General features: G+C 44.8%; 1 protein-coding gene across 1 annotated transcript in view; it reads left to right on the forward strand.

Moving 5' to 3' along the window:
- The window catches only part of NQO2 (N-ribosyldihydronicotinamide:quinone reductase 2), a 69,744-nt gene extending 60,466 nt beyond the window's left edge, over positions 1-9,278 (forward strand). The window contains exon 6 of the mRNA XM_040353637.1: positions 8,985-9,278. Coding sequence (XP_040209571.1) covers positions 8,985-9,158 — 174 coding nt within the window. The 3' untranslated portion in view covers positions 9,159-9,278. The remainder of the gene's footprint in view (positions 1-8,984) is intronic.
- The last annotated feature ends 5,400 nt before the right edge of the window (positions 9,279-14,678 follow it).

The following is a 14,678-nucleotide window of genomic DNA, read 5'->3' on the forward strand; positions in this document are numbered from 1 at the left end:
AGATGCTGTGTGCATCAAGAAGCTCAAAACTGTGTGCGTTGAAGGGCTTCAAAGCTGTGTGCGTCCAAGGAGCCTAAAGCTGTGTGCATTAAGGGACTTAAAGCTGTGTGCGTTGAAGGGCTTCAAAGCTGTGTGCATCCAAGGAGCCTAAAGCTGTGTGCGTTTAAGAAGCCCAAAGCTGTGTGCGTCCAAGACTGAGACTGGAAGATCTGGTGGTTTAACCGCTTCCCGACCGCCGCATGTAGATATACGTCGGCAGAATGGCACGTACAGGCACATTGGCGTACCTGTACGTCCCTGCCTTTCCGCGAGTCGGGGGTCCAAACGGGACCCCCCCGCTACATGCGGCGGTCGGATTCCCTCGGGGAGCGATCCGGGATGACGGCGCGGCTATTCGTTTATAGCCGCTCCGTCGCGATCTCTCCCCGGAGCTGAAGAACGGGAGAGCCGTATGTAAACACGGCTTCCCCGTGCTTCACTATGGCGCTGCATCGATCGAGTGATCCCTTATATAGGGAGACTCGATCGATGACGTCATTCCTACAGCCACACCCCCCTACAGTTGTAAACACACACTAGGTGAACACTAAATCCTACAGCGCCCCCTGTGGTTAACTCCCAAACTGCAACTGTCATTTTCACAATAAACAATGCAATTTAAATGCATTTTTTGCTGTGAAAATGACAATGGTCCCAAAAATGTGTCAAAATTGTCCGAAGTGTCCGCCATAATGTCGCAGTCACGAAAAAAAAATCGCTGATCGCCGCCATTAGTAGTAAAAAAAAAATAATTAGAAAAAATGCAATAAAACTATCCCCTATTTTGTAAACGCTATAAATTTTGCGCAAACCAATCAATAAACGCTTATTGCGATTTTTTTTACCAAAAATAGGTAGAAGAATACGTATCGGCCTAAACTGAGGAAAAAAATGTTTTTTATATATGTTTTTGGGGGATATTTATTATAGCAAAAAGTAAAAAATATTGAATTTTTTTCAAAATTGTCGCTCTATTTTTGTTTATAGCGCAAAAAATAAAAACCACACAGGTGATCAAATACCACCAAAAGAAAGCTCTATTTGTGGGGAAAAAAGGACGCCAATTTTGTTTGGGAGCCACGTCGCACGACCGCGCAATTGTCTGTTAAAGCGACGCAGTGCCAAATTGTAAAAACCCCTTGGGTCATGTAGCAGCATATTGGTCCGGTCATTAAGTGGTTAAAGGTACCAGTAACTATAGCAGCAGTGCTGTTGAAGAATGAAAGCCAGGAGGCTAAAGTGTTGAGTATGCAAGATCCAGTAGTGGTGGAACCTCCTGCGAGGGCTACTGGTGTATTTGTGAACTTTTTTGTGCTTTTAAATAAAAGTGGGTTACCAGGCCCTTAAAAATTCAGTTCTGGACTGGCGTACTCACTAAAAACGCACCTACCGCTGGAGTCTGATCACCCCAATCTTACAAATATATATATATATATATATATATATATATATATATATATATATATATATATATTTTGTGTGTGTGTGTGTGTGTGTGTGTGTTATATATATATATATATATATATATATTGTGAGGGGTTAGCCCAGCCGCGGGTGTGTGTGACCCCCTGGAAGGGTTCAGCACACAAAAGAAATTAGGCACAGCAGACAGTGGTAGGAGGAAAACAAAAAGGTGCGGTTTTATTTGAACTATATACAAAAAGAAATGTGACAGAAAACAAAAAAAATACAAAAATAAATCCTCAACTTGACCAGCTCGCTATATACCTAACTATCAACTGGGTACAGCCTTGTGCTGCCCCAGTCCCTGACTCCCTGCTGTTTAAATCTCTTAGCAATAGCCACACAGACTTGGTCTCACCGCACAGAGATCACACTCCCCAGACTATCCACACAGGTCTGGTTCCAGGTTGGAGCATATCTTTCTGCATGCTGGGAGTTTTTGTAGAGGACCTAATGAGCCCACCCAATTCAGCTGGGCTCATCAAGTCTTCCCAGCAGGAATCCTAGCACTCCCCCTAGAGGTATAAACTGGCATAAAGCCTGAATCTAGGCGATATATACACTGCATCCTGGATGCAACCAGGGAATTTAACCTGCCTGCTGCCACAATATGGGGCAGATCCACAAAGATCTGCCCCGGCGCATCGTATCTGAGATATGCTACGCCGCCGTACCTTACCTGGCTTTGGTTCGAATCCATAAAGAATTTTTCGCCGTAAGTGTATCTCTCGCGGCGTAACGGCGCGGAATTCAAATGCGGCGAGTAGGGGGCGTGTTTCATTTAAATGAAGCGCGTCCCCGCGCAGAACGAACAGCGCCGTCCCTAAATTTCCCACCGTGCATTGCGCTAAATGACGTCGCAAGGACGTCAGTGTCTTCAATGTGAACGTAAATGGCGTCCATCCCCATTCACGGCGACTTACGCAAACGACGTAGAATATTTAAAATTATACGCGGGAACGTCGGCCATACTTAACATTGAGTACGCCATCAAATAGCAGCTTTAACTATACGCCGGAAAAAGCCGGAAAAAAACGACGTAAGAAAATGCGACGGCCGCTCGTACGTTCGTGGATCGTCGGAAATAGCTAATTTGCATACTCGACGCGGAAAACGACTGAAACGCTACACAGCGGCCGCCGGAAAATTACATCTTAGATCCGACGGCGTACTAAGGCGTACGCCTGTCGGATCTAACACAGATGCCGTCGTATCTGATTGGTGGGTACCAACCAAAAGATACGACGCGCACAATTTGAAATTATGCGACGTATCAACAGATACGCCGGCGTAATGGCTTTGAGAATCTGCCCATATATATATATATATATATATATTAGGGCTGTGCGTTAAACGCGATATTAACGGCGTTAACGCAAACCCATGTTAACGCCGTCAATATTTTTGTCGCGCGATTAACGCAGGAGCCCTCGGGTGGACATGCAGAGTGTGCAGCGGCGCGGCGCGGCTTACCTTTTCGCTGGATTCACAGACAAGTTACTCACCTTGTCCCTGGATCCAGCGATGCCACCCCGCTGTCCTCCTTGCTTGGCGGGTCCTCCTTGCTTGGCGGGTCCTCCTCGCTTGGCGGGTCCTCCTCGCTTGGCGGGTCCTCCTCGCTCGGCGGGTCCTCCTCGCTCGATTCACAGTGCCTGTGTGACGCCGAGCTCCGTTCCCTGCGACGTTACGACGCACGGGAGCGGAGAACGGCGCCAAATTTAAAAAAGTAAACAAACACAATACACACAGTATACTGTAATCTTATAGATTACAGTACTGTATGTAAAAAATACACACCCCCCTTGTCCCTAGTGGTCTGCCCAGTGCCCTACATGTTCTTTTATAAAATAAAAACTATTCTTTCTGCCTGAAAAACTGTAGATTGTCCAAAAGTGTCCCTTTATGTCAAAAATGGTTTTAGATCAGCTAGAAAACAGCGATAATAAATTATAATCACTTGCAGAATTGTGCGATATTTGTGGGGAAATTCGTCATAAATTAGAGCGATTAATCGTGAGTTAACTATGACATTAATGCGATTAATCGCGATTAAAAATTTTAATCGTTTGACAGCACTAATATATATATATATATATATATATATATATATATATATATATATATATATATTTATGTCATTGTAAGATTTATGACTAAGGATTAGTCATCTACCCTATTATATCTTGTTATATCACAAGGTACTTATGCCAAAAAACAATATGTGGAATTGAATAGCAGAAAAATAGGTCCTTACATGGGATTATATAAGTGTTGCATGTGTGGAATTGCCATACAGAGGAGATTATTTTATAGTGACATTGCATTTACAAACAAGTAATGTTATGAGATTCAATAGCATATGGGAAACCCAGAATGAATATATGTTGGAGAAATACCAAGACTGATAGAAATGTGAAATCATATAGAGATTGAGCAGACCCTGCTTATTTTAATGTTAGGTTAAATATTATGAATTTGAATGAAACAAATCTGGTTAACAAATGCAAACTTGATATATTTATAATCAGGGTTGCATTTTCTCTGAATTATACGTGCTTTGTGGGTAGCTAAAGGGAACAGATTATGGGCACTGGCTGGACAATCCTAAAGTAAACCTGTCATGATAGAAATGTGGAGCTTGTAATTGCTGGCCTTCTTTTAAAAATAAGCAAAATGATCTTTGTGGAGGTAGAGCGTGAACTACCTAAATTCCCCTAAGGCAGCGTTTCCTAACCAGTGTGCCGCGGCACACTGGTGTGCCGTGAAGAGTCCCCTGGTGTGCCATGGCAAAATGACCCCCAATATAGGCAGCTATGGCTGCTATCTGATGTAACAGCTACTGCTGGGCACTTTGTTATTATTCGCCTTTACAGCGGTGCCAATCCGCTGTGTAAAACTCACTTCCCGACACTCTGGAAGCTGTGCTAGCTGTGCGGGCCTCCCGACCGCGCCTTGCCAACTGAATACGTCATCGGTTGCTATGGGTGGGGCGGGCGCACGCACTGTTACATGTGACTTGAGAGCCGCGGGTTCCGGGATCAGACTCTGCCTGGCGCGCTTTTCCCCGTGGGGGAAGAAGAACGAGAGAGAAATAGAGGTGAAAGTATTTGTACCTGTCGCTTTGAATGTGAATGTGAATAGTTTTATTACAGGCATGGTGTGTATAAAAAATAAAAAAAAACTACATAACACTTGGCACTTTCACAGTGACTCACTTCATTGCAGGCATGGTGATTTATTTTAAATGTAATATATTTACATGGGCTATGTGGGTTATTATTGATAACTGTATACTTCAATACTGCAGTTTGGCCGCAGTGCAGGTGTAGCGCAGTGTACCTGTGGTTTTCATGTGGTTTCTCAGACTTATATTATGTCCCTCATTTTTGGTGTGCTTTCAGAAAATGTACCGAAAATGAATAGACATAATAGAAGTTTATGAGAAACCACATGAAAACTGCTACACCAAACTGCTGTATTGAAGTATAACTATCCCAGGGTGTACAGAAAGTAACACCTTTCTGTACACCCTGGGACACAGACGCTCTTCACTATCCAGCTGTATGATCTCCATAACAGCCACCAACATTGGTGTCTAGTGTGGGTACCGGTGATTAAGGCCCCATTTGACAGGGCTATCTGCGCTTGCGGTTTGCGGATTTCTGTTGTCCCAGTGGGCCCAGGACCACGTATGTTAGCATAATTGAGGTGCAATCTCTCATGTGGCGCTTGTTTTTAAGCCTGTGGTCCTTTGTTCTGACCTTTGTTGGTCATTTCAAGATCTTGGTTCATGGAAACTTCTGTTCAAGTTCTTTACTGATCTTGACTTTTCTATTTGTGCCGTATATGCCCTATGGATGCATCCGCTGGAGGACCATTTGTCATATAATTCTCTGTTTTCTGTATTCCTCGTCTTCGTCCTGAAGAAGCCCCACGGCGAAACGTGCGTTGGTGACTTCTGAGGAGTGTACAGTGGTCACTTGCTGTAAATGATATTGTTCTATTATTGTTTGTAAATTTAATATGCTATTAAAATATTTTTTATCATACTTCCTTGGCCTGAAAGTCTGACCATCAATGTCTACCTTCTTGGGTTTAATAACCACTTGACCAAATACAGTGGAACCTCGGTTTAAGAGGAACTTGGTTTGAGAGCATTTTGATTTGCGAGCAAATTTTTTTATTTTTATTCTGACTCGGTTTGCGAGTGTTGACTCGCAAGACTAGCAGAATTTAAGCTAAATAGGCCTGCAGTACCTCATTTGGCCTGATTTACGGGGGCGCAGAAGCAGAGCACAGCCGAAAATAGGCCTGCATTACCTCATTTGGCCTTAGGTACCCCCGGGCGCCTTTTTGGCCATTTCCGGTGCTCTCTGGCGCCCCCCACCTCTGGCTGCATTCGGTATTGCATCCTATTGAAGTCAATGCGGAACAAATTATTTTAGTTTCCATTGACTTCAATGGGAAAACTTGCTTTGATATGTGAGTACTTTGGATTACGAGCATACTCCTGGAACGGATGCTCGTAATCCGAGGTTCAACTGTAGTTATAAAATAATTTTCACATATCTTTATTCAAAACATTATACAATTCTTTATAAAAAAAAAGGTTTGTTTTAAAATACACATTAGCAAATGGTTTGTCCAGTATGATGCTGTCCAGGACTTGAGATCTGATTATTTTTTTTGTCTAGCCAACGCATTTCGTGGGTTAACCTGCTTCGTCAGGACCTCAGATCTTGTTAAATATTATAGCTAAATAAAAAAAAGAAATGCTTAAAAATGTTAAAAATAATAGTCATATCAATGAGTATGGTGGTTGGGAAAGTTAAAGAGCAGGGTGGGTAAGGTGGTTGCTTGGACAAAAAAGTCAGCATGGCACAATAAACGTATACATTTTTTTTCTTTGATCACTGCTAGTTGACCTAGGTTTTGCAAGTTACTATCACTGAGTCTCACTTCTGCTATCTTCCCTGGAGGATAGAACTGGTTGCTAGAGCTGCTCAGCATTTTGAGTGGCCTGTATCGTGATTCAATGCCTGATTTCACAATTTAAGGACTTCCAGAGGAAAACCATGGGCAAATATTTTGACTACAACAACAGGAAGGGGGGAGGAATGTATGCAAGCACTTTGTCTGAACTTCATAGTCTGTAAAGAACTGGTCACTGTTATGATGCTCGGTTATAAGGGGCCAGCAGTGCATTACGTCACCAGTGTCGGCTAATACGCTTTTACATACATCTCAACTTCTGAGGTTAGCAGCTTACAGTGAATGCAGTATATACTGAGTGCGAGTCTTTGGTATCTATGCTACTCAGGGCTCATTTGCTGCTATCATATATGTACTGTCACAATAGGTGATGACATGTCCTTCTCCTGACACCAGAGGGAGGTAATGACCATGCAATAGAAGTGCAATAACCATAGAATTCAGTAACTACTTTCATACTTTCTATAGGCCCCACGTTTTTTAGACCACCCGATGTGCCAATAAAACATACATTTGAGCTATTTTCAAGCAACCCAAAAGTAAAGATTAAAAATGTGTTTTTTCCTAAAAGAAATGCTGATCCTCAAATATGTGTATTAATGGGGACCTTGACGTAGAAGGGGACTCTAATGGTTACACTGATATAAGGGGGGGACTATCAAGGGTATCCTCATGAAAGGGAGACTCTGATGGGGATTCTGATGTACAGAGGACCCTGATGTAAAATCTAATGTACACCCTGATGTAAGGGGGGCCCTGATGGGGATTTTTTTCGACCTGCGAGTATCTGTAAAATATACATTATGGCCCTCATACTGAAAAGTGGTGGGAACCATGATGTAAGAAGGAACTCTGATGGGGACCCTGATATAAGGGGGGCATCTGACAGGGACCATGACATAAGTTGGGACTCTAATAGGGACCTTAATAAAGCAGGGGACTTTAACGGGTACCCTGATATAAGGTGTGTAACGGAACGTCCCACGCTCCGATTGAGTGCTTCTGTCATATACCGCTTCCTATCAGTCTGGATATAGATATCAGATATTCCAGCTGCCCTCAACACACAAGACGAGACTTGTTTGTGTGCTAAACATGGAGTGTTTAATAGAACCAAGAATGCAACCTTATATACAGTTTAAAGAGGAAGTAACCAGAACATAAATTAACATGAGCTAATTAACTAATCATTTACCCAGACGAGGTTACTCCGAGACATGACCTCTCAAGGTAGACGTCCCGTCTCCGCTCACCTGCTATACAATACACATTATCATAAGTGTAAACACAGGACATCTTCACACAATAGCAGGGTCAATTAGCACAGAGAACAGAGAGATGGCTGGAGGTGACGGCATTAGCATATAACATTATGAATGAGTCACTCTTACAATTAACCCGTTGAGTTCAGAATCGACAACCAGTAAATATATTTACAGATATCCTGGGATATACTGTGGATAATAATTACATAGTCCAAGATATAATTTCTCAGTCATCCTATGCCCCTAGTGGGCATAGGATGATTTTAGACATAAGAGGGTCCGAGTCTGTCACAAGGCGGTGCTCTGTTGGGGACATTGACATAAGGAGGAACTCTAATGGGGACCTTGACGTAGCAGAGAATCTAATGTAGACCCTGATGGGGATTTTTTTCGGCCTGCCAGTATCTGTAAAATATACACTATGGTCGTCATACTGAAAGTGTGGAGACCCCTGGTCTCTAAAGCAGTGATGTGCAGCCAATACTGGGGTGAGTGCATGTAGACAGGAAGTGGCTAAAATGTAAAAGTATTTTATGAAACAATTGTATCTCGTTATGATAGTGCTTTAGCAAAATGTCACCTACTTACGGTTTCGATCTGGAATTTTTTTTCCTCTAATCATACTTACCTAGGTGGATGCAGCATCAGTCCGATGCTGCATCTGTCCCCCGCCGCCTCTTCACTGAGAACCGAGTGTTCAAACACCGCCGATGGCTCGGTTCTCTCAGCTCCCCTAGCAGAGGGCGCCTGACTGTCAACAGCTCTCCGCTCTGCCTCCTCGCGCTCATTGGAGAGCTGGGCTGTGGAGGGGCGGGGAGTGGCCATCTCAGGCTCTCAGCGGCACCTAGCACATCCAGACTTTTTTGTCAGAATGACGTGGTGCCTGGACCGATTCCAGTGACGTCAGCAGAGAGCAGACTTTAGACCGCTCTTTACTGAAAATGGGTCACAGGAGTGCAAAACGAATTGCACTCCTGTGCCACATAGGAGAAGCCCGGCCAAATTAGCTCAGACTGGATTTCTCCCTTAATATTTAAAAAAAACTGCAGCATTTTTTAAAGTTACTGATAGGTCCATTTTAAAGTGAGGAAAGATTTGGGTATCTTTTAAATTGTGATGAATTATATTGTATCGTGCTTCAAATTCTATAAATAATTGTTTTCTATAGAATTATTTGCTGTAAGAAATCTGTATTGATAAAAGCTATTTTTGTTCATTTCTCAGCATGGCATCATGCACTTCTGTGGATTTCAAGTTCTTGCCCCTCAGATATCTTATGCACCAGAATATGTGACAGAAGCAAAAAGGAAAGAAATACTAATGAACTGGGCTCAAAGACTGGAGAACATCTGGGAGGAATCTCCTATAGACTGTACCCCACCTTGGTATTTCCGTTAGATTTGAGATCTTCTCTGAGATGGAAGAATATCTGCCATACAAATAATTTGCTTATTTTTCTAAACCAATGACTTGCTCACATCACTGCAGCTATTGACAAATCCTGGTTGCTCATGTTATAAAAGTATACAGAATACAATAGTATATGCAATGCATAGCTAAGTTTTAGCTGAAGCAACAAAGGCTGGTCCATTTTGTTCTGGTATCAGCCTGTTAAAAACGTTGCATATGGCAGAATATTGTTTTTCTAGTACATGTAAACAAAATAATTAAGAGAGGTTAGGTTACATTAAAGCTTTGATTTTTTGTTACATTACAATAATAAACATGTCATACTTACCTGCTCTGTGCAATGGTTTTGCACAATCCTGGGTTCCCCGTCAGCACATTGGCTCACTGGCTGTAATTGGCAGCACTGGGAGCTAACGACTCTCGTGCACAGTGCTGGACGAAAATCGGGCTCAGGTAAGTATTCAGGGGGCGGGGTGCTGTTGCACAAAGAAGGTTTTTTACCTTCATGCAAAAAAAACTTGAGCCTTCAGAACAACTTTAAAAAAGGATAATTGTGGCAATTTTTACAGTTACATTGGTTCAGCCTGGGACAGTGTAAGTATGTATGTGTCATACCTGTGGGCTCCCCATGGAAGCTGGAAGTCACTGAAGTAGATCTACTACTGTAGTAATGCCTAGTGCAGTGATTTCCAGCTTCCACAGGGATCCCACAGATATGGCACATACACAGGACCGCCATCAGGAATTTTGGGGCCCCCTACACAGCTGCAATGAAGGGGCCCCATGGAGCAGAGAAAGAGGGGGGGTCCTGCCTCCGGACACCGAGGATTACTTTACTGAAATTCACTGAAGTTGATAATCGGGGGGGGGGCTGCCGCCGCCGGACACCGAGGATTACTTTACTGACATTTACATTGCAACTACACATGCCAATGCTTCCTCTTCCTGTGTGTGTCGGTCGGGCCCCGTACAGGTTTACTGCCTGTACCCCCCTGATGGCGGCCCTGTACATACATTTTAATGCCGCGTACACACGGTTGGAATTTCAGACAACAGATGTTCGATGTGAGCTTGTTGTCGGAAAATTCGACCGTGTGTATGCTCCATCGGACATTTGCTGTCGGAATTTTTGGAGAGCTGGTTCTCAATTTTTCCAACAACGAAAGTTCATGTCGGAAATTCCGACCGCGTGTACACAATTCAACGCACAAAAATTCTACGCATGCTCGGAATCAATTCAACGCATGCTCGGAATCCTTGAACGTAATTTTTCTCGGCTCGTCGTAGTGTTGTACGTGACCGCGTTCTTGACGTTCGGAATTTCCGACAACATTTGTGTGACCATGTGTATACAAGATCAGTTTGAGCCAACATCCGTCGGAAAAAAATCCACAGTTTACGCGGCATTACACTGCTCCAAGCTGGGCCAATGTACCTATGAAGTTTTATAGCTGGATTCAAAAAGACGCGCCTAACGTTAGGCAGGCGTAGCGTATCTCATATATGCTATGCCGCCGTAAGTTAGAGAGGCAAGTGCTGTATTCACAAAGCACTTGCGTCCTAAGTTATGGCTGCGTAGCGTAAATGTGCCGGCGTAAGCGTGCCTAATTCAAATTGTGAAGAGGTGGGCGTGTTTTATGTAAATAAAGCATGACCCCACGTAAATGACGTTTTTATCGAACGGCGCATGCGCCGTCCGTGGGGGTATCCCAGTGCGCATGCTCGAAATTAACCCAGAACAAGGCAATGCTTCCGACGATGACATCATTCTATGCAAATCCCTATTCGCGAACGACTTACGCAAACAACGTAAAAATTTCAAATTTCTAGGCGGGAAGGACGGCCATACTTAACATTGAGTACGCCTCATAACAGCAGCTTTAACTATACGCCGGGAAAAAAAACGAACGCAAACGACGTAAAAAAATGCGCCAGGCGGACGTTCGTGGATCGCCGTAATTAGCTAATTTGCATACTCGACGCGGATTTCGACGGAAACGCCACCTAGCGGCCGCCGAAAATTGCCAGCTTAGATCCGACGGCGTACTAAGACGTACGCCTGTCGGATCTTGCCGAGATGCCGTCGTATCTTGTTTTGTGGATACAAAACAAAGATACGACGCGGGAAATTTAAAATTACGCCGGCGTATCAATAGATACGCCGGCGTAATTCTTTTGTGGATCTGCCCCATTATATCTGCTATTATAAACTGGGAGAAAATCTGCAAAATTATGCCAGGATTTGGCACCTTGTCATCATGGTTTTTACTACTTATTTATGTAAAAGTGTGAAATGGCAGGGGCGTATAATAAAGTGAAAAGAAAATAACTTGAAATAAATGGATTTGCTTTTCCACAAATATTTTAGGGTTATTTGTCTTTTTTTGTTCTTGTTTATGCTGTACGTACATATACTATAGACCAGTGGTTCTCAACCTTCAAGCACTGTGACCCCTTGATAAAATTTCCCAAGTTGTGGGTACCCCTAATGGTAAAATTATTTTCGTGGCAAGACAAGTAATTTGCGCCCCCTAACCCACAGACATGTATCGCTCCTTGAGTCCCTTCCACTCATACAGTGTTAAATGTATGAGTTTTAGGATTTTAGGATGTACCACTCTTTCTCTTTGTTCTCCTTTCTTTCCCTTCTATCTCTCTCTATCCTAATCTCTTTTTTTCCCCCCATTACTCTCTCTAGCCGTCTTTCTTGTTATTTGTCTTATTCTTTATCTGCCTTTTTCTTGGTTCCTCCCCCTTCCATGTATTCTCTATTTTTATTCCTTCACTTACTCCTTGGTGGGAGGCCACAGGAACATACCAGCTGGGCGGCCACAGGCTCCAAGGACAGCCCTGCTGGGGGGCCGCAAAAGGCTGGGAGAGCGGTGTGGGCTTCAGGAACATCCCAGGATTTGGTGACCCCTGGCAAATCATCATTTGACCCCCGAGGGGGTCCCGACCCCCAGGTTGAGAACCACTGCTATAGACTAACATTTCAGCAGTTAAAATTTAGTTTATTCCAGGCAGCCATTGAGATCTACAGTACATGACTGAAAAGAGAAGGGGCTACTTCTGGAAAAATTGATTTGTCAACTGTACACAGCACATAAATGAACTCACGGTGCCATTTTCTAAATGTATTTATATATTTAATCCCCTGTGCCAAATACAAATCAACAGGGAAAATCAAACTCAGGTGAGGACCAGACCCTGGGGATGGGGTGGGTGCCACAGCTGGCATGACTCCCAAAAGAAGTAAAAATTGATATGGCTGCTGCCAGGGCCGTCTTTAATGTTAATTGGACCCTGGGCAAAAAAAATCTCGGTGCCCCCCCATGCAATTTTGCTCTCCACCTGCTCTGAGACATATAATAAATATCAGCTAGACTTAAAATCAGTTTACTGTATCAGATCAGTCAGTGATTGTGATTGGTTACCAGAGGTTACAGCATATCATTACCACTTACTGACTGGTTGCTAGAGGTGACAGCACACATTATGGCTCACTGATTGGTTGCTAGAGATTACTGTACAGTAATACTGCTCACTGATTGGTTGCTAGAGGTTACAGCACATCACCTCTTCACTGCAGAGGGGCATGCCTTAAAGACGATCCTGGCTGCTGCAAAAATGTATCAGTGGCCCTAAAACAGCTACACTTGACCTACTCCAGACCACTCACCCAGTGGAGGTCAAGTTGGAGGACGGACGATTGATTTAGAAAGAGCTGGAGGGAGAGTCTGGAGTCCAGGAGTTGACCCTGTATGTCAGAGTTTGCGCTGACCGAAGGGCTGAAACATGCAGGGATACTAAGAAGGAGCCTCCTGCCTCAAGTGACAAAGAAGCCCTGTCAGAGAATCTGAGGTATGGTCACTTGGGGAGGCTGTAACACTGAGATCACCTGTTGCTGATAAAGAGGAGAGCTGACCGTAATAAAGGCTGAGGTAAGAGTACAAAAAGTTAAGCCTAGTACACACGGGCGAAGTTCAGGCAACATCAGCCAGTTCAATAAAAAACATCTGACATTCGGCCCGTGAGTTTGGCAGCTGGTCTGACAGAAGCCAGCTGTTTGGCCAGCTCTGTTGGATGAGCATGCTGGAAAACCAGCAGCTGACCGGCTCCCGATCAACGCTCTCAGCCAGAGCTGGACTGGGACAAAAATTTGGCCCTGGACTTCATGCAGACTGGCCCACTTTGACAGGTCTCTCCCGTAGTGGCTGGACAACTCATACATCACCCCACCCCCCCTCCCAGCCTCCCAAGCCCCCTCTCCTCCTTCACTAGCCACTACCCATTCTACTTTATTAGAGTAGAACGGCTGGTACTGGTACTCTTATAGGCAGTACCAGTGGGGAAGCTAGACATTATTTCACCCGGAGCAAAACATCAGCTCGGTGCCCCCCCTCCCCCCATGGGACAATATTAGGCAGAAGTGAGAAACTCCCAGGCCATAGCTGTTGAGTCAGCTGTCTGTCCCCTCCCCCGTGCTCCTTCTGGTCCCCCCCATGCTCCTCTGTTGTCCCCACTGCTCCTCTGGTTCTCCCCCTGCTTCTCTGTTCCCCCCCAGGTGAGCGCTGCGGGGAGGGAGAGACAGAGGAGTGGAGGGGAGCGGTCCGCTGTCACTGAAGCCGGCCCACTGAGCCATCGGCCCACCGGGAAACTTCCTGTAGTCCCAATGGCCAGTCCATCCCTGCTCTCAGCCAATGACTAAGAGCGTTGACCAGAGTGTTCTGGGGGGGGGGGCTGTTCCTCTGTCAGAACACAATAGAACAGCAGGGGAGATTGCTGTATTAACATTGGATTGTTAGTACAGCTGTCCCTCATACAGGCAGTAAGAGGAGCTGAGTGAAATTCTGGAAGCGATGGGAGCTGACAGGAGACAGAAGGAGATGCTGCAGGCATCAGAGGTCCATTTACATGTGATGGCAATGCTCTGGGAATCCTAAAATGGGGCAGGTGAGCCTATTAACAGGGGCAGATGCTGTATTAGAGGCACGGCTGTGGTGGGAAGAGCTCAGGGGGATGCGGGCAGAGTGAGGGACTAACAGAGAAGGAGTGGATCTGGCGCCCTCAGCGCCAGTAGTTCCAGGAAGGGCCCTTTGTCTGGCTGTATTAGTAGTAGCCAGGGGCGTATTATGAAATGAGTGAGCCACTGTGCAAGATCAAGAGTGGGCCCCAGGCATCGATAAATAAAGAAATGCAGGGCCACTGTTAAAAATCATGGGGCCCCCTACAGCCTACCTGATGGGGCCCGCCCCACATACCTGCATAAATTAATTCAGCTTTGCCTTCAGGGGGGACAAATGGGAGCACTGGTGCTCATTCATCAGAGATGGGGGGTCCTGGTGCTTACCGGCGAGAGATGGGAAGTCCTGATGCTTAGTAGAGAGAGATGGGGTCCTGGTACTTAGTGGGGAGACATGGGGGGTCTTGATGCTTAGTGGGGAGAGATGGGTGTATTGGAGCTTAGTGGTGTCTTGGCAATTAGTGGGAGTAGATAGGGGATGGGGA

The sequence above is a fragment of the Rana temporaria genome, chromosome 5, assembly GCF_905171775.1.
Source record: "Rana temporaria chromosome 5, aRanTem1.1, whole genome shotgun sequence".
Lineage (NCBI taxonomy): Eukaryota > Metazoa > Chordata > Amphibia > Anura > Ranidae > Rana > Rana temporaria.